Source organism: Oncorhynchus clarkii, chromosome 26, assembly GCF_045791955.1.
Source record: "Oncorhynchus clarkii lewisi isolate Uvic-CL-2024 chromosome 26, UVic_Ocla_1.0, whole genome shotgun sequence".
Classification (NCBI taxonomy): Eukaryota; Metazoa; Chordata; class Actinopteri; order Salmoniformes; family Salmonidae; genus Oncorhynchus; species Oncorhynchus clarkii.
In genome coordinates, this window is record NC_092172.1 from 35771174 (window position 1) to 35791353 (window position 20180).

Consider the following 20180-nt stretch of genomic DNA (forward strand, 5'->3'; position numbering starts at 1 on the left):
CTACTTCCTGTCCCTGCAGTAGACTCTCAGCTTAGCAGCGATATGTAGTTTGTTGTAGATCTACTTCCTGTCACTGCAGTAGACTCTCAGCTTAGCAGCGATATGTAGTTTGTTGTAGAACTACTTCCTGTCACTGCAGTAGACTCTCAGCTTAGCAGCGATATGTAGTTTGTTGTAGAACTACTTCCTGTCCCTGCAGTAGACTCTCAGCTTAGCAGCGATATGTAGTTTGTTGTAGAACAGTGGAACTACTTCCTGTCACTGCAGTAGACTCTCAGCTTAGCAGCGATATGTAGTTTGTTGTAGATCTACTTCCTGTCACTGCAGTAGACTCTCAGCTTAGCAGCGATATGCAGTTTGTTGTAGAACTACTTCCTGTCACTGCAGTAGACTCTCAGCTTAGCAGCGATATGTAGTTTGTTGTAGAACAGTGGAACTACTTCCTGTCCCTGCAGTAGACTCTCAGCTTAGCAGCGATATGTAGTTTGTTGTAGAACAGTGGAACTACTTCCTGTCCCTGCAGTAGACTCTCAGCTTAGCAGCGATATGTAGTTTGTTGTAGAACTACTTCCTGTCCCTGCAGTAGACTCTCAGCTTAGCAGCGATATGTAGTTTGTTGTAGAACAGTGGAACTACTTCCTGTCCCTGCAGTAGACTCTCAGCTTAGCAGCGATATGTAGTTTGTTGTAGAACAGTGGAACTACTTCCTGTCCCTGCAGTAGACTCTCAGCTTAGCAGCGATATGTAGTTTGTTGTAGAACTACTTCCTGTCACTGCAGTAGACTCTTAGCTTAGCAGCGATATGCAGTTTGTTGTAGAACTTCCTGTCCCTGCAGTAGACTCTTAGCTTAGCAGCGATATGTAGTTTGTTGTAGATCTACTTCCTGTCACTGCAGTAGACTCTCAGCTTAGCAGCGATATGCAGTTTGTTGTAGAACAGTGGAACTACTTCCTGTCCCTGCAGTAGACTCTCAGCTTAGCAGCGATATGTAGTTTGTTGTAGATCTACTTCCTGTCACTGCAGTAGACTCTCAGCTTAGCAGCGATATGTAGTTTGTTGTAGATCTACTTCCTGTCCCTGCAGTAGACTCTCAGCTTAGCAGCGATATGTAGTTTGTTGTAGAACTACTTCCTGTCACTGCAGTAGACTCTTAGCTTAGCAGCGATATGCAGTTTGTTGTAGAACTACTTCCTGTCACTGCAGTAGACTCTCAGCTTAGCAGCGATATGCAGTTTGTTGTAGAACTACTTCCTGTCCCTGCAGTAGACTCTCAGCTTAGCAGCGATATGTAGTTTGTTGTAGATCTACTTCCTGTCCCTGCAGTAGACTCTCAGCTTAGCAGCGATATGCAGTTTGTTGTAGAACTACTTCCTGTCCCTGCAGTAGACTCTCAGCTTAGCAGCGATATGTAGTTTGTTGTAGAACAGTGGAACTACTTCCTGTCACTGCAGTAGACTCTCAGCTTAGCAGCGATATGTAGTTTGTTGTAGATCTACTTCCTGTTACTGCAGTAGACTCTCAGCTTAGCAGCGATATGCAGTTTGTTGTAGAACTACTTCCTGTCCCTGCAGTAGACTCTCAGCTTAGCAGCGATATGTAGTTTGTTGTAGAACAGTGGAACTACTTCCTGTCACTGCAGTAGACTCTCAGCTTAGCAGCGATATGCAGTTTGTTGTAGAACAGTGGAACTACTTCCTGTCACTGCAGTAGACTCTCAGCTTAGCAGCGATATGTAGTTTGTTGTAGAACAGTAGATCTACTTCCTGTCACTGCAGTAGACTCTCAGCTTAGCAGCGATATGTAGTTTGTTGTAGAACAGTGGAACTACTTTCTGTCACTGCAGTAGACTCTCAGCTTAGCAGCGATATGTAGTTTGTTGTAGATCTACTTCCTGTCACTGCAGTAGACTCTCAGCTTAGCAGCGATATGCAGTTTGTTGTAGAACTACTTCCTGTCACTGCAGTAGACTCTCAGCTTAGCAGCGATATGTAGTTTGTTGTAGAACAGTGGAACTACTTCCTGTCCCTGCAGTAGACTCTCAGCTTAGCAGCGATATGTAGTTTGTTGTAGAACAGTGGAACTACTTCCTGTCCCTGCAGTAGACTCTCAGCTTAGCAGCGATATGTAGTTTGTTGTAGAACTACTTCCTGTCCCTGCAGTAGACTCTCAGCTTAGCAGCGATATGTAGTTTGTTGTAGAACAGTGGAACTACTTCCTGTCCCTGCAGTAGACTCTCAGCTTAGCAGCGATATGTAGTTTGTTGTAGAACTACTTCCTGTCACTGCAGTAGACTCTCAGCTTAGCAGCGATATGCAGTTTGTTGTAGAACTTCCTGTCCCTGCAGTAGACTCTTAGCTTAGCAGCGATATGTAGTTTGTTGTAGATCTACTTCCTGTCACTGCAGTAGACTCTCAGCTTAGCAGCGATATGCAGTTTGTTGTAGAACAGTGGAACTACTTCCTGTCCCTGCAGTAGACTCTCAGCTTAGCAGCGATATGTAGTTTGTTGTAGATCTACTTCCTGTCACTGCAGTAGACTCTCAGCTTAGCAGCGATATGCAGTTTGTTGTAGAACTACTTCCTGTCACTGCAGTAGACTCTCAGCTTAGCAGCGATATGTAGTTTGTTGTAGAACTACTTCCTGTCCCTGCAGTAGACTCTCAGCTTAGCAGCGATATGCAGTTTGTTGTAGAACTACTTCCTGTCCCTGCAGTAGACTCTCAGCTTAGCAGCGATATGTAGTTTGTTGTAGAACTACTTCCTGTCCCTGCAGTAGACTCTCAGCTTAGCAGCGATATGTAGTTTGTTGTAGATCTACTTCCTGTCCCTGCAGTAGACTCTCAGCTTAGCAGCGATATGCAGTTTGTTGTAGAACTACTTCCTGTCACTGCAGTAGACTCTCAGCTTAGCAGCGATATGTAGTTTGTTGTAGAACAGTGGAACTACTTCCTGTCCCTGCAGTAGACTCTCAGCTTAGCAGCGATATGCAGTTTGTTGTAGAACAGTGGAACTACTTCCTGTCACTGCAGTAGACTCTCAGCTTAGCAGCGATATGTAGTTTGTTGTAGAACAGTAGATCTACTTCCTGTCACTGCAGTAGACTCTCAGCTTAGCAGCGATATGTAGTTTGTTGTAGAACTACTTCCTGTCCCTGCAGTAGACTCTCAGCTTAGCAGCGATATGTAGTTTGTTGTAGAACAGTGGAACTACTTCCTGTCACTGCAGTAGACTCTCAGCTTAGCAGCGATATGTAGTTTGTTGTAGATCTACTTCCTGTCACTGCAGTAGACTCTCAGCTTAGCAGCGATATGCAGTTTGTTGTAGAACTACTTCCTGTCACTGCAGTAGACTCTCAGCTTAGCAGCGATATGTAGTTTGTTGTAGAACAGTGGAACTACTTCCTGTCCCTGCAGTAGACTCTCAGCTTAGCAGCGATATGTAGTTTGTTGTAGAACAGTGGAACTACTTCCTGTCCCTGCAGTAGACTCTCAGCTTAGCAGCGATATGTAGTTTGTTGTAGAACTACTTCCTGTCACTGCAGTAGACTCTTAGCTTAGCAGCGATATGCAGTTTGTTGTAGAACTTCCTGTCCCTGCAGTAGACTCTTAGCTTAGCAGCGATATGTAGTTTGTTGTAGATCTACTTCCTGTCACTGCAGTAGACTCTCAGCTTAGCAGCGATATGCAGTTTGTTGTAGAACAGTGGAACTACTTCCTGTCCCTGCAGTAGACTCTCAGCTTAGCAGCGATATGTAGTTTGTTGTAGATCTACTTCCTGTCACTGCAGTAGACTCTCAGCTTAGCAGCGATATGTAGTTTGTTGTAGATCTACTTCCTGTCCCTGCAGTAGACTCTCAGCTTAGCAGCGATATGTAGTTTGTTGTAGAACTACTTCCTGTCACTGCAGTAGACTCTTAGCTTAGCAGCGATATGCAGTTTGTTGTAGAACTACTTCCTGTCACTGCAGTAGACTCTCAGCTTAGCAGCGATATGCAGTTTGTTGTAGAACTACTTCCTGTCCCTGCAGTAGACTCTCAGCTTAGCAGCGATATGTAGTTTGTTGTAGATCTACTTCCTGTCCCTGCAGTAGACTCTCAGCTTAGCAGCGATATGCAGTTTGTTGTAGAACTACTTCCTGTCCCTGCAGTAGACTCTCAGCTTAGCAGCGATATGTAGTTTGTTGTAGAACAGTGGAACTACTTCCTGTCACTGCAGTAGACTCTCAGCTTAGCAGCGATATGTAGTTTGTTGTAGATCTACTTCCTGTTACTGCAGTAGACTCTCAGCTTAGCAGCGATATGCAGTTTGTTGTAGAACTACTTCCTGTCCCTGCAGTAGACTCTCAGCTTAGCAGCGATATGTAGTTTGTTGTAGAACAGTGGAACTACTTCCTGTCACTGCAGTAGACTCTCAGCTTAGCAGCGATATGCAGTTTGTTGTAGAACAGTGGAACTACTTCCTGTCACTGCAGTAGACTCTCAGCTTAGCAGCGATATGTAGTTTGTTGTAGAACAGTAGATCTACTTCCTGTCACTGCAGTAGACTCTCAGCTTAGCAGCGATATGTAGTTTGTTGTAGAACAGTGGAACTACTTCCTGTCCCTGCAGTAGACTCTCAGCTTAGCAGCGATATGTAGTTTGTTGTAGAACTACTTCCTGTCCCTGCAGTAGACTCTCAGCTTAGCAGCGATATGTAGTTTGTTGTAGAACAGTGGAACTACTTCCTGTCCCTGCAGTAGACTCTCAGCTTAGCAGCGATATGTAGTTTGTTGTAGAACAGTGGAACTACTTCCTGTCACTGCAGTAGACTCTCAGCTTAGCAGCGATATGTAGTTTGTTGTAGATCTACTTCCTGTCACTGCAGTAGACTCTCAGCTTAGCAGCGATATGCAGTTTGTTGTAGAACTACTTCCTGTCACTGCAGTAGACTCTCAGCTTAGCAGCGATATGTAGTTTGTTGTAGAACAGTGGAACTACTTCCTGTCCCTGCAGTAGACTCTCAGCTTAGCAGCGATATGTAGTTTGTTGTAGAACAGTGGAACTACTTCCTGTCCCTGCAGTAGACTCTCAGCTTAGCAGCGATATGTAGTTTGTTGTAGAACTACTTCCTGTCCCTGCAGTAGACTCTCAGCTTAGCAGCGATATGTAGTTTGTTGTAGAACTACTTCCTGTCCCTGCAGTAGACTCTCAGCTTAGCAGCGATATGTAGTTTGTTGTAGATCTACTTCCTGTCACTGCAGTAGACTCTCAGCTTAGCAGCGATATGTAGTTTGTTGTAGAACAGTGGAACTACTTCCTGTCCCTGCAGTAGACTCTCAGCTTAGCAGCGATATGTAGTTTGTTGTAGAACTACTTCCTGTCACTGCAGTAGACTCTCAGCTTAGCAGCGATATGTAGTTTGTTGTAGAACAGTGGAACTACTTCCTGTCCCTGCAGTAGACTCTCAGCTTAGCAGCGATATGTAGTTTGTTGTAGAACTACTTCCTGTCCCTGCAGTAGACTCTCAGCTTAGCAGCGATATGTAGTTTGTTGTAGAACAGTGGAACTACTTCCTGTCCCTGCAGTAGACTCTCAGCTTAGCAGCGATATGTAGTTTGTTGTAGAACAGTGGAACTACTTCCTGTCCCTGCAGTAGACTCTCAGCTTAGCAGCGATATGTAGTTTGTTGTAGAACTACTTCCTGTCCCTGCAGTAGACTCTCAGCTTAGCAGCGATATGCAGTTTGTTGTAGAACTACTTCCTGTCACTGCAGTAGACTCTCAGCTTAGCAGCGATATGCAGTTTGTTGTAGAACTACTTCCTGTCACTGCAGTAGACTCTCAGCTTAGCATCGATATGTAGTTTGTTGTAGAACAGTGGAACTACTTCCTGTCCCTGCAGTAGACTCTCAGCTTAGCAGCGATATGTAGTTTGTTGTAGAACAGTGGAACTACTTCCTGTCACTGCAGTAGACTCTCAGCTTAGCAGCGATATGCAGTTTGTTGTAGAACAGTGGAACTACTTCCTGTCACTGCAGTAGACTCTCAGCTTAGCAGCGATATGCAGTTTGTTGTAGAACTACTTCCTGTCGCTGCAGTAGACTCTCAGCTTAGCAGCGATATGTAGTTTGTTGTAGAACTACTTCCTGTCGCTGCAGTAGACTCTCAGCTTAGCAGCGATATGTAGTTTGTTGTAGAACTACTTCCTGTCACGGCAGTAGACTCTCAGCTTAGCAGCGATATGTAGTTTGTTGTAGAACTACTTCCTGTCCCTGCAGTAGACTCTCAGCTTAGCAGCGATATGTAGTTTGTTGTAGAACAGTGGAACTACTTCCTGTCACTGCAGTAGACTCTCAGCTTAGCAGCGATATGTAGTTTGTTGTAGAACAGTGGAACTACTTCCTGTCACTGCAGTAGACTCTCAGCTTAGCAGCGATATGTAGTTTGTTGTAGAACAGTGGAACTACTTCCTGTCCCTGCAGTAGACTCTCAGCTTAGCAGCGATATGTAGTTTGTTGTAGAACTACTTCCTGTCACTGCAGTAGACTCTCAGCTTAGCAGCGATATGTAGTTTGTTGTAGAACAGTGGAACTACTTCCTGTCCCTGCAGTAGACTCTCAGCTTAGCAGCGATATGTAGTTTGTTGTAGAACAGTGGAACTACTTCCTGTCCCTGCAGTAGACTCTCAGCTTAGCAGCGATATGTAGTTTGTTGTAGAACAGTGGAACTACTTCCTGTCCCTGCAGTAGACTCTCAGCTTAGCAGCGATATGTAGTTTGTTGTAGAACAGTGGAACTACTTCCTGTCCCTGCAGTAGACTCTCAGCTTAGCAGCGATATGTAGTTTGTTGTAGAACTACTTCCTGTCACTGCAGTAGACTCTCAGCTTAGCAGCGATATGCAGTTTGTTGTAGAACAGTGGAACTACTTCCTGTCACTGCAGTAGACTCTCAGCTTAGCAGCGATATGTAGTTTGTTGTAGAACAGTGGAACTACTTCCTGTCCCTGCAGTAGACTCTCAGCTTAGCAGCGATATGTAGTTTGTTGTAGAACAGTGGAACTACTTCCTGTCACTGCAGTAGACTCTCAGCTTAGCAGCGATATGTAGTTTGTTGTAGAACAGTGGAACTACTTCCTGTCGCTGCAGTAGACTCTCAGCTTAGCAGCGATATGTAGTTTGTTGTAGAACTACTTCCTGTCACTGCAGTAGACTCTCAGCTTAGCAGCGATATGTAGTTTGTTGTAGAACAGTAGAACTACTTCCTGTCACTGCAGTAGACTCTCAGCTTAGCAGCGATATGTAGTTTGTTGTAGAACTACTTCCTGTCGCTGCAGTAGACTCTCAGCTTAGCAGCGATATGTAGTTTGTTGTAGAACAGTGGAACTACTTCCTGTCACTGCAGTAGACTCTCAGCTTAGCAGCGATATGTAGTTTGTTGTAGAACAGTGGAACTACTTCCTGTCACTGCAGTAGACTCTCAGCTTAGCAGCGATATGTAGTTTGTTGTAGAACTTCCTGTCCCTGCAGTAGACTCTCAGCTTAGCAGCGATATGTAGTTTGTTGTAGAACTACTTCCTGTCACTGCAGTAGACTCTCAGCTTAGCAGCGATATGTAGTTTGTTGTAGAACAGTGGAACTACTTCCTGTCACTGCAGTAGACTCTCAGCTTAGCAGCGATATGTAGTTTGTTGTAGAACAGTGGAACTACTTCCTGTCACTGCAGTAGACTCTCAGCTTAGCAGCGATATGTAGTTTGTTGTAGAACAGTGGAACTACTTCCTGTCACTGCAGTAGACTCTCAGCTTAGCAGCGATATGTAGTTTGTTGTAGAACAGTGGAACTACTTCCTGTCCCTGCAGTAGACTCTCAGCTTAGCAGCGATATGTAGTTTGTTGTAGAACAGTGGAACTACTTCCTGTCCCTGCAGTAGACTCTCAGCTTAGCAGCGATATGTAGTTTGTTGTAGAACTACTTCCTGTCACTGCAGTAGACTCTCAGCTTAGCAGCGATATGTAGTTTGTTGTAGAACAGTGGAACTACTTCCTGTCACTGCAGTAGACTCTCAGCTTAGCAGCGATATGTAGTTTGTTGTAGAACAGTAGAACTACTTCCTGTCACTGCAGTAGACTCTCAGCTTAGCAGCGATATGCAGTTTGTTGTAGAACTACTTCCTGTCCCTGCAGTAGACTCTCAGCTTAGCAGCGATATGTAGTTTGTTGTAGAACAGTGGAACTACTTCCTGTCACTGCAGTAGACTCTCAGCTTAGCAGCGATATGTAGTTTGTTGTAGAACAGTGGAACTACTTCCTGTCACTGCAGTAGACTCTCAGCTTAGCAGCGATATGTAGTTTGTTGTAGAACAGTGGAACTACTTCCTGTCACTGCAGTAGACTCTCAGCTTAGCAGCGATATGCAGTTTGTTGTAGAACTACTTCCTGTCCCTGCAGTAGACTCTCAGCTTAGCAGCGATATGTAGTTTGTTGTAGAACAGTGGAACTACTTCCTGTCACTGCAGTAGACTCTCAGCTTAGCAGCGATATGTAGTTTGTTGTAGAACTACTTCCTGTCCCTGCAGTAGACTCTCAGCTTAGCAGCGATATGCAGTTTGTTGTAGAACTACTTCCTGTCCCTGCAGTAGACTCTCAGCTTAGCAGCGATATGTAGTTTGTTGTAGAACTACTTCCTGTCACTGCAGTAGACTCTCAGCTTAGCAGCGATATGCAGTTTGTTGTAGAACAGTGGAACTACTTCCTGTCACTGCAGTAGACTCTCAGCTTAGCAGCGATATGTAGTTTGTTGTAGAACAGTGGAACTACTTCCTGTCCCTGCAGTAGACTCTCAGCTTAGCAGCGATATGCAGTTTGTTGTAGAACTACTTCCTGTCCCTGCAGTAGACTCTCAGCTTAGCAGCGATATGCAGTTTGTTGTAGAACTACTTCCTGTCCCTGCAGTAGACTCTCAGCTTAGCAGCGATATGTAGTTTGTTGTAGAACAGTGGAACTACTTCCTGTCACTGCAGTAGACTCTCAGCTTAGTGGCGATATGTAGTTTGTTGTAGAACAGTGGAACTACTTCCTGTCGCTGCAGTAGACTCTCAGCTTAGCAGCGATATGCAGTTTGTTGTAGAACTACTTCCTGTCACTGCAGTAGACTCTCAGCTTAGCAGCGATATGTAGTTTGTTGTAGAACAGTGGAACTACTTCCTGTCACTGCAGTAGACTCTCAGCTTAGCAGCGATATGCAGTTTGTTGTAGAACAGTGGAACTACTTCCTGTCCCTGCAGTAGACTCTCAGCTTAGCAGCGATATGTAGTTTGTTGTTGAACTTCCTGTCCCTGCAGTAGACTCTCAGCTTAGCAGCGATATGTAGTTTGTTGTAGAACTTCCTGTCCCTGCAGTAGACTCTCAGCTTAGTGGCGATATGTAGTTTGTTGTAGAACTTCCTGTCCCTGCAGTAGACTCTCAGCTTAGCAGCGATATGTAGTTTGTTGTAGAACTACTTCCTGTCGCTGCAGTAGACTCTCAGCTTAGCAGCGATATGCAGTTTGTTGTAGAACAGTGGAACTACTTCCTGTCCCTGCAGTAGACTCTCAGCTTAGTGGCGATATGTAGTTTGTTGTAGAACTACTTCCTGTCACTGCAGTAGACTCTCAGCTTAGCAGCGATATGTAGTTTGTTGTAGAACAGTGGAACTACTTCCTGTCCCTGCAGTAGACTCTCAGCTTAGCAGCGATATGTAGTTTGTTGTAGAACAGTGGAACTACTTCCTGTCCCTGCAGTAGACTCTCAGCTTAGCAGCGATATGTAGTTTGTTGTAGAACAGTGGAACTACTTCCTGTCCCTGCAGTAGACTCTCAGCTTAGCAGCGATATGTAGTTTGTTGTAGAACAGTGGAACTACTTCCTGTCCCTGCAGTAGACTCTCAGCTTAGCAGCGATATGTAGTTTGTTGTAGAACAGTGGAACTACTTCCTGTCACTGCAGTAGACTCTCAGCTTAGCAGCGATATGCAGTTTGTTGTAGAACAGTGGAACTACTTCCTGTCCCTGCAGTAGACTCTCAGCTTAGCAGCGATATGCAGTTTGTTGTAGAACTACTTCCTGTCCCTGCAGTAGACTCTCAGCTTAGTAGCGATATGTAGTTTGTTGTAGAACAGTGGAACTACTTCCTGTCACTGCAGTAGACTCTCAGCTTAGCAGCGATATGTAGTTTGTTGTAGAACAGTGGAACTACTTCCTGTCCCTGCAGTAGACTCTCAGCTTAGCAGCGATATGTAGTTTGTTGTAGAACAGTGGAACTACTTCCTGTCCCTGCAGTAGACTCTCAGCTTAGCAGCGATATGTAGTTTGTTGTAGAACAGTGGAACTACTTCCTGTCCCTGCAGTAGACTCTCAGCTTAGCAGCGATATGTAGTTTGTTGTAGAACAGTGGAACTACTTCCTGTCCCTGCAGTAGACTCTCAGCTTAGCAGCGATATGCAGTTTGTTGTAGAACAGTGGAACTACTTCCTGTCCCTGCAGTAGACTCTCAGCTTAGCAGCGATATGTAGTTTGTTGTAGAACAGTGGAACTACTTCCTGTCACTGCAGTAGACTCTCAGCTTAGCAGCGATATGTAGTTTGTTGTAGAACAGTGGAACTACTTCCTGTCCCTGCAGTAGACTCTCAGCTTAGCAGCGATATGTAGTTTGTTGTAGAACAGTGGAACTACTTCCTGTCACTGCAGTAGACTCTCAGCTTAGCAGCGATATGTAGTTTGTTGTAGAACAGTGGAACTACTTCCTGTCCCTGCAGTAGACTCTCAGCTTAGCAGCGATATGTAGTTTGTTGTAGAACAGTGGAACTACTTCCTGTCCCTGCAGTAGACTCTCAGCTTAGCAGCGATATGCAGTTTGTTGTAGAACAGTGGAACTACTTCCTGTCCCTGCAGTAGACTCTCAGCTTAGCAGCGATATGCAGTTTGTTGTAGAACAGTGGAACTACTTCCTGTCCCTGCAGTAGACTCTCAGCTTAGCAGCGATATGTAGTTTGTTGTAGAACAGTGGAACTACTTCCTGTCCCTGCAGTAGACTCTCAGCTTAGCATCGATATGTAGTTTGTTGTAAAACAGTGGAACTACTTCCTGTCACTGCAGTAGACTCTCAGCTTAGCAGCGATATGTAGTTTGTTGTAGATCTACTTCCTGTCCCTGCAGTAGACTCTCAGCTTAGCAGCGATATGTAGTTTGTTGTAGATCTACTTCCTGTCACTGCAGTAGACTCTCAGCTTAGCAGCGATATGTAGTTTGTTGTAGAACAGTGGAACTACTTCCTGTCACTGCAGTAGACTCTCAGCTTAGCAGCGATATGTAGTTTGTTGTAGAACAGTGGAACTACTTCCTGTCCCTGCAGTAGACTCTCAGCTTAGCAGCGATATGTAGTTTGTTGTAGAACAGTGGAACTACTTCCTGTCACTGCAGTAGACTCTCAGCTTAGCAGCGATATGTAGTTTGTTGTAGAACAGTGGAACTACTTCCTGTCCCTGCAGTAGACTCTCAGCTTAGCAGCGATATGCAGTTTGTTGTGGAACTACTTCCTGTCCCTGCAGTAGACTCTCTGCTTAGCAGCGATATGTAGTTTGTTGTAGAACAGTGGAACTACTTCCTGTCCCTGCAGTAGACTCTCAGCTTAGCAGCGATATGTAGTTTGTTGTAGAACAGTGGAACTACTTCCTGTCCCTGCAGTAGACTCTCAGCTTAGCAGCGATATGTAGTTTGTTGTAGAACAGTAGAACTACTTCCTGTCACTGCAGTAGACTCTCAGCTTAGCAGCGATATGCAGTTTGTTGTAGAACTACTTCCTGTCCCTGCAGTAGACTCTCAGCTTAGCAGCGATATGTAGTTTGTTGTAGAACAGTGGAACTACTTCCTGTCACTGCAGTAGACTCTCAGCTTAGCAGCGATATGTAGTTTGTTGTAGAACAGTGGAACTACTTCCTGTCCCTGCAGTAGACTCTCAGCTTAGCAGCGATATGCAGTTTGTTGTAGAACAGTGGAACTACTTCCTGTCCCTGCAGTAGACTCTCAGCTTAGCAGCGATATGTAGTTTGTTGTAGAACAGTGGAACTACTTCCTGTCCCTGCAGTAGACTCTCAGCTTAGCAGCGATATGTAGTTTGTTGTAGAACAGTGGAACTACTTCCTGTCACTGCAGTAGACTCTCAGCTTAGCAGCGATATGTAGTTTGTTGTAGAACAGTGGAACTACTTCCTGTCCCTGCAGTAGACTCTCAGCTTAGCAGCGATATGTAGTTTGTTGTAGAACAGTGGAACTACTTCCTGTCCCTGCAGTAGACTCTCAGCTTAGCAGCGATATGCAGTTTGTTGTAGAACAGTGGAACTACTTCCTGTCCCTGCAGTAGACTCTCAGCTTAGCAGCGATATGCAGTTTGTTGTAGAACTACTTCCTGTCACTGCAGTAGACTCTCAGCTTAGCAGCGATATGTAGTTTGTTGTAGAACAGTGGAACTACTTCCTGTCACTGCAGTAGACTCTCAGCTTAGCAGCGATATGCAGTTTGTTGTAGAACTACTTCCTGTCCCTGCAGTAGACTCTCAGCTTAGCAGCGATATGTAGTTTGTTGTAGAACAGTGGAACTACTTCCTGTCCCTGCAGTAGACTCTCTGCTTAGCAGCGATATGTAGTTTGTTGTAGAACAGTGGAACTACTTCCTGTCCCTGCAGTAGACTCTCAGCTTAGCAGCGATATGTAGTTTGTTGTAGAACAGTGGAACTACTTCCTGTCACTGCAGTAGACTCTCAGCTTAGCAGCGATATGTAGTTTGTTGTAGAACAGTAGAACTACTTCCTGTCCCTGCAGTAGACTCTCAGCTTAGCAGCGATATGCAGTTTGTTGTAGAACAGTGGAACTACTTCCTGTCACTGCAGTAGACTCTCAGCTTAGCAGCGATATGTAGTTTGTTGTAGAACAGTGGAACTACTTCCTGTCCCTGCAGTAGACTCTCAGCTTAGCAGCGATATGTAGTTTGTTGTAGAACAGTGGAACTACTTCCTGTCACTGCAGTAGACTCTCAGCTTAGCAGCGATATGTAGTTTGTTGTAGAACAGTGGAACTACTTCCTGTCGCTGCAGTAGACTCTCAGCTTAGCAGCGATATGTAGTTTGTAGAACTACTTCCTGTCACTGCAGTAGACTCTCAGCTTAGCATCAACATGCAGCTTGTGTACCTGTGATGTACCGTTCCGACACAAAATGACGGACAGTCCGATCAGCGAAGGAGCGTTAAGGCGGGACTCCCGAGCCGCCAATGGCTGTGGATATGTAACCCGATACCCCATAGTCACCTGACGGACAGTCCAATCAGCGAAGGAGCGTTAAGGCGGGACTCCCGAGCCTCCAATGGCTGTGGATATGTAACCCGATACCCCATAGTCACCCGAGGCAGGGAAGCGGCGCTGTCAGACAGACACAGACAATCACAAAAACGAATTACCTTGATAAAACAATTTAAATTATAACAAAAAGTTCCCTAAAATAGGCGACTTGACGTTTACCCCTCCCACCACTGCAAAGACCATGTGATTTGATTGATTCATCCCTTACTGTTAAACCACAGGATGAGGAGGACGAAGAGTTCCTCCCTGAGAACCTGACCTTCGCTCCCAAAGACGTGACTCCTATAGACTTCACCCCTAAAGTGGACCTGCACGGCCTGGGCTACCGGGGTCTGAACCCCCTGGCGGCCCTGAGGGGGGGTCCGGGCGCGGGACACATCAACCTGTTCACCATGGACTCAGACAGGACCAACAGCCTGTTTGGAGCGGACAGGAAGGGACACAGACGCAGAGGAGGAGTGGCAGGACAGGTATGTATGGATACGTGTGTCTCTCGTTGTTTTGTTCAGTTGGTCAGGTCCGTGACGTGTACCCTGTTTGTTATAGTAGGGGAAACACTGTCTGACTGTTGTGTCAGCTCTAATAGTAGGGACAACACTGTCTGACTGTTGTCAGCTCTAATAGTAGGGACAACACTGTCTGACTGTTGTGTCAGCTCTAATAGTGGGGACAACACTGTCTGACTGTTGTCAGCTCTAATAGTAGGGGAAACACTGTCTGACTGTTGTGTTAGCTCTAATAGTAGGGACAACACTGTCTGACTGTTGTGTCAGCTCTAATAGTAGGGACAACACTGTCTGACTGTTGTCAGCTCTAATAGTAGGGACAACACTGTCTGACTGTTGTGTCAGCTCTAATAGTAGGGACAACACTGTCTGACTGTTGTGTCAGCTCTAATAGTAGGGACAACACTGTCTGACTGTTGTGTCAGCTCTAATAGTAGGGACAACACTGTCTGACTGTTGTGTCAGCTCTAATAGTAGGGGAAACACTGTCTGACTGTTGTGTCAGCTCTAATAGTAGGGGAAACACTGTCTGACTGTTGTGTCAGCTCTAATAGTAGGGACAACACTGTCTGACTGTGTCAGCTCTAATAGTAGGGACAACACTGTCTGACTGTTGTGTCAGCTCTAATAGTAGGGACAACACTGTCTGACTGTTGTGTCAGCTCTAATAGTAGGGACAACACTGTCTGACTGTCAGCTCTAATAGTAGGGACAACACTGTCTGACTGTCAGCTCTAATAGTAGGGACAACACTGTCTGACTGTCAGCTCTAATAGTAGGGACAACACTGTCTGACTGTCAGCTCTAATAGTAGGGACAACACTGTCTGACTGTCAGCTCTAATAGTAGGGACAACACTGTCTGACTGTCAGCTCTAATAGTAGGGACAACACTGTCTGACTGTTGTCAGCTCTAATAGTAGGGACAACACTGTCTGACTGTTGTCAGCTCTAATAGTAGGGACAACACTGTCTGACTGTTGTGTCAGCTCTAATAGTAGGGACAACACTGTCTGACTGTTGTCAGCTCTAATAGTAGGGACAACACTGTCTGACTGTTGTGTCAGCTCTAATAGTAGGGACAACACTGTCTGACTGTTGTGTCAGCTCTAATAGTAGGGGAAACACTGTCTGACTGTTGTGTCAGCTCTAATAGTAGGGGAAACACTGTCTGACTGTTGTGTCAGCTCTAATAGTAGGGACAACACTGTCTGACTGTTGTGTCAGCTCTAATAGTAGGGGAAACATTGTCTGACTGTTGTGTCAGCTCTAATAGTAGGGACAACACTGTCTGACTGTTGTGTCAGCTCTAATAGTAGGGACAACACTGTCTGACTGTCAGCTCTAATAGTAGGGAAACACTGTCTGACTGTCAGCTCTAATAGTAGGGAAACACTGTCTGATTGTTGTGTCAGCTCTAATAGTAGGGACAACACTGTCTGACTGTTGTGTCAGCTCTAATAGTAGGGGAAACACTGTCTGACTGTTGTGTCAGCTCTAATAGTAGGGACAACACTGTCTGACTGTTGTGTCAGCTCTAATAGTAGGGGAAACACTGTCTGACTGTTGTGTCATCTCTAATAGTAGGGACAACACTGTCTGACTGTTGTGTCAGCTCTAATAGTAGGGGAAACACTGTCTGACTGTTGTGTCAGCTCTAATAGTAGGGGAAACACTGTCTGACTGTTGTGTCAGCTCTAATAGTAGGGATAACACTGTCTGACTGTCAGCTCTAATAGTAGGGACAACACTGTCTGACTGTTGTGTCAGCTCTAATAGTAGGGGAAACACTGTCTGACTGTTGTGTCAGCTCTAATAGTAGGGGAAACACTGTCTGACTGTTGTGTCAGCTCTAATAGTAGGGGAAACACTGTCTGACTGTTGTGTCAGCTCTAATAGTAGGGACAACACTGTCTGACTGTTGTGTCAGCTCTAATAGTAGGGACAACACTGTCTGACTGTTGTGTCAGCTCTAATAGTAGGGGAAACACTGTCTGACTGTTGTGTCAGCTCTAATAGTAGGGACAACACTGTCTGACTGTTGTGTCAGCTCTAATAGTAGGGACAACACTGTCTGACTGTGTCAGCTCTAATAGTAGGGACAACACTGTCTGACTGTTGTGTCAGCTCTAATAGTAGGGACAACACTGTCTGACTGTTGTGTCAGCTCTAATAGTAGGGGAAACACTGTCTGACTGTTGTGTCAGCTCTAATAGTAGGGGAAACACTGTCTGACTGTTGTGTCAGCTCTAATAGTAGGGACAACACTGTCTGACTGTTGTGTCAGCTCTAATAGTAGGGGAAACACTGTCTGACTGTTGTGTCAGCTCTAATAGTAGGGACAACACTGTCTGACTGTCAGCTCTAATAGTAGGGGAAACACTGTCTGACTGTCAGCTCTAATAGTGGGGACAACACTGTCTGACTGTTGTGTCAGCTCTAATAGTAGGGACAACACTGTCTGACTGTTGTGTCAGCTCTAATAGTAGGGACAACACTGTCTGACTGTCAGCTCTAATAGTGGGGACAACACTGTCTGACTGTCAGCTCTAATAGTGGGGACAACACTGTCTGACTGTTGTGTCAGCTCTAATAGTAGGGACAACACTGTCTGACTGTTGTGTCAGCTCTAATAGTAGGGAAACACTGTCTGACTGTTGTGTCAGCTCTAATAGTAGGGGAAACACTGTCTGACTGTTGTGTCAGCTCTAATAGTAGGGACAACACTGTCTGACTGTTGTGTCAGCTCTAATAGTAGGGACAACACTGTCTGACTGTTGTGTCAGCTCTAATAGTAGGGACAACACTGTCTGACTGTTGTGTCAGCTCTAATAGTAGGGGAAACACTGTCTGACTGTTGTGTCAGCTCTAATAGTAGGGGAAACACTGTCTGACTGTTGTGTCAGCTCTAATAGTAGGGACAACACTGTCTGACTGTGTCAGTAGTAGGGACAACACTGTCTGACTGTTGTGTCAGCTCTAATAGTAGGGACAACACTGTCTGACTGTTGTGTCAGCTCTAATAGTAGGGACAACACTGTCTGACTGTTGTGTCAGCTCTAATAGTAGGGACAACACTGTCTGACTGTCAGCTCTAATAGTAGGGACAACACTGTCTGACTGTTGTGTCAGCTCTAATAGTAGGGACAACACTGTCTGACTGTCAGCTCTAATAGTAGGGACAACACTGTCTGACTGTCAGCTCTAATAGTAGGGACAACACTGTCTGACTGTCAGCTCTAATAGTAGGGACAACACTGTCTGACTGTCAGCTCTAATAGTAGGGACAACACTGTCTGACTGTCAGCTCTAATAGTAGGGACAACACTGTCTGACTGTTGTCAGCTCTAATAGTAGGGACAACACTGTCTGACTGTTGTCAGCTCTAATAGTAGGGACAACACTGTCTGACTGTTGTGTCAGCTCTAATAGTAGGGACAACACTGTCTGACTGTTGTCAGCTCTAATAGTAGGGACAACACTGTCTGACTGTTGTGTCAGCTCTAATAGTAGGGACAACACTGTCTGACTGTTGTGTCAGCTCTAATAGTAGGGACAACACTGTCTGACTGTTGTGTCAGCTCTAATAGTAGGGGAAACACTGTCTGACTGTTGTGTCAGCTCTAATAGTAGGGACAACACTGTCTGACTGTTGTGTCAGCTCTAATAGTAGGGGAAACACTGTCTGACTGTTGTGTCAGCTCTAATAGTAGGGGAAACACTGTCTGACTGTTGTGTCAGCTCTAATAGTAGGGGAAACACTGTCTGACTGTTGTGTCAGCTCTAATAGTAGGGGAAACACTGTCTGACTGTTGTGTCAGCTCTAATAGTAGGGGAAACACTGTCTGACTGTTGTGTCAGCTCTAATAGTAGGGACAACACTGTCTGACTGTTGTGTCAGCTCTAATAGTAGGGACAACACTGTCTGACTGTTGTGTCAGCTCTAATAGTAGGGACAACACTGTCTGACTGTTGTGTCAGCTCTAATAGTAGGGGAAACACTGTCTGACTGTTGTGTCAGCTCTAATAGTAGGGACAACACTGTCTGACTGTTGTGTCAGCTCTAATAGTAGGGACAACACTGTCTGACTGTTGTGTCAGCTCTAATAGTAGGGACAACACTGTCTGACTGTTGTGTCAGCTCTAATAGTAGGGGAAACACTGTCTGACTGTTGTGTCAGCTCTAATAGTAGGGGAAACACTGTCTGACTGTTGTGTCAGCTCTAATAGTAGGGACAACACTGTCTGACTGTTGTGTCAGCTCTAATAGTAGGGGAAACACTGTCTGACTGTTGTGTCAGCTCTAATAGTAGGGACAACACTGTCTGACTGTTGTGTCAGCTCTAATAGTAGGGGAAACACTGTCTGACTGTCAGCTCTAATAGTAGGGGAAACACTGTCTGACTGTTGTGTCAGCTCTAATAGTAGGGACAACACTGTCTGACTGTTGTGTCAGCTCTAATAGTAGGGACAACACTGTCTGACTGTCAGCTCTAATAGTGGGGACAACACTGTCTGACTGTCAGCTCTAATAGTGGGGACAACACTGTCTGACTGTTGTGTCAGCTCTAATAGTAGGGACAACACTGTCTGACTGTTGTGTCAGCTCTAATAGTAGGGAAACACTGTCTGACTGTTGTGTCAGCTCTAATAGTAGGGGAAACACTGTCTGACTGTTGTGTCAGCTCTAATAGTAGGGACAACACTGTCTGACTGTTGTGTCAGCTCTAATAGTAGGGACAACACTGTCTGACTGTTGTGTCAGCTCTAATAGTAGGGACAACACTGTCTGACTGTTGTGTCAGCTCTAATAGTAGGGGAAACACTGTCTGACTGTTGTGTCAGCTCTAATAGTAGGGGAAACACTGTCTGACTGTTGTGTCAGCTCTAATAGTAGGGACAACACTGTCTGACTGTGTCAGCTCTAATAGTAGGGACAACACTGTCTGACTGTCAGCTCTAATAGTAGGGACAACACTGTCTGACTGTTGTGTCAGCTCTAATAGTAGGGACAACACTGTCTGACTGTCAGCTCTAATAGTAGGGACAACACTGTCTGACTGTCAGCTCTAATAGTAGGGACAACACTGTCTGACTGTCAGCTCTAATAGTAGGGACAACACTGTCTGACTGTCAGCTCTAATAGTAGGGACAACACTGTCTGACTGTTGTCAGCTCTAATAGTAGGGACAACACTGTCTGACTGTTGTCAGCTCTAATAGTAGGGACAACACTGTCTGACTGTTGTGTCAGCTCTAATAGTAGGGACAACACTGTCTGACTGTTGTCAGCTCTAATAGTAGGGACAACACTGTCTGACTGTTGTGTCAGCTCTAATAGTAGGGACAACACTGTCTGACTGTTGTGTCAGCTCTAATAGTAGGGACAACACTGTCTGACTGTTGTGTCAGCTCTAATAGTAGGGGAAACACTGTCTGACTGTTGTGTCAGCTCTAATAGTAGGGACAACACTGTCTGACTGTTGTGTCAGCTCTAATAGTAGGGGAAACATTGTCTGACTGTTGTGTCAGCTCTAATAGTAGGGACAACACTGTCTGACTGTTGTGTCAGCTCTAATAGTAGGGACAACACTGTCTGACTGTCAGCTCTAATAGTAGGGAAACACTGTCTGACTGTCAGCTCTAATAGTAGGGAAACACTGTCTGACTGTTGTGTCAGCTCTAATAGTAGGGACAACACTGTCTGACTGTTGTGTCAGCTCTAATAGTAGGGACAACACTGTCTGACTGTTGTGTTAGCTCTAATAGTAGGGGAAACACTGTCTGACTGTTGTGTCAGCTCTAATAGTAGGGACAACACTGTCTGACTGTTGTGTCAGCTCTAATAGTAGGGGAAACACTGTCTGACTGTTGTGTCAGCTCTAATAGTAGGGGCAACACTGTCTGACTGTTGTGTCAGCTCTAATAGTAGGGGAAACACTGTCTGACTGTTGTGTCAGCTCTAATAGTAGGGGAAACACTGTCTGACTGTTGTGTCAGCTCTAATAGTAGGGATAACACTGTCTGACTGTCAGCTCTAATAGTAGGGACAACACTGTCTGACTGTTGTGTCAGCTCTAATAGTAGGGGAAACACTGTCTGACTGTTGTGTCAGCTCTAATAGTAGGGGAAACACTGTCTGACTGTTGTGTCAGCTCTAATAGTAGGGGAAACACTGTCTGACTGTTGTGTCAGCTCTAATAGTAGGGACAACACTGTCTGACTGTTGTGTCAGCTCTAATAGTAGGGACAACACTGTCTGACTGTTGTGTCAGCTCTAATAGTAGGGACAACACTGTCTGACTGTTGTGTCAG

At 45.3% G+C, this 20180-nt stretch overlaps 1 protein-coding gene across 5 annotated transcripts in view; it reads left to right on the forward strand.

Annotated features, from left to right (window-relative positions):
• The window catches only part of LOC139384453 (G patch domain-containing protein 1-like), a 70817-nt gene that overhangs the window by 20967 nt on the left and 29670 nt on the right, over window positions 1–20180 (forward strand). For all 5 annotated transcript variants that reach the window (XM_071129220.1, XM_071129224.1, XM_071129222.1 and 2 more), the window contains exon 7: window positions 13583–13831. In XM_071129220.1, coding sequence (XP_070985321.1) covers window positions 13583–13831 — 249 coding nt within the window. The remainder of the gene's footprint in view (window positions 1–13582; window positions 13832–20180) is intronic.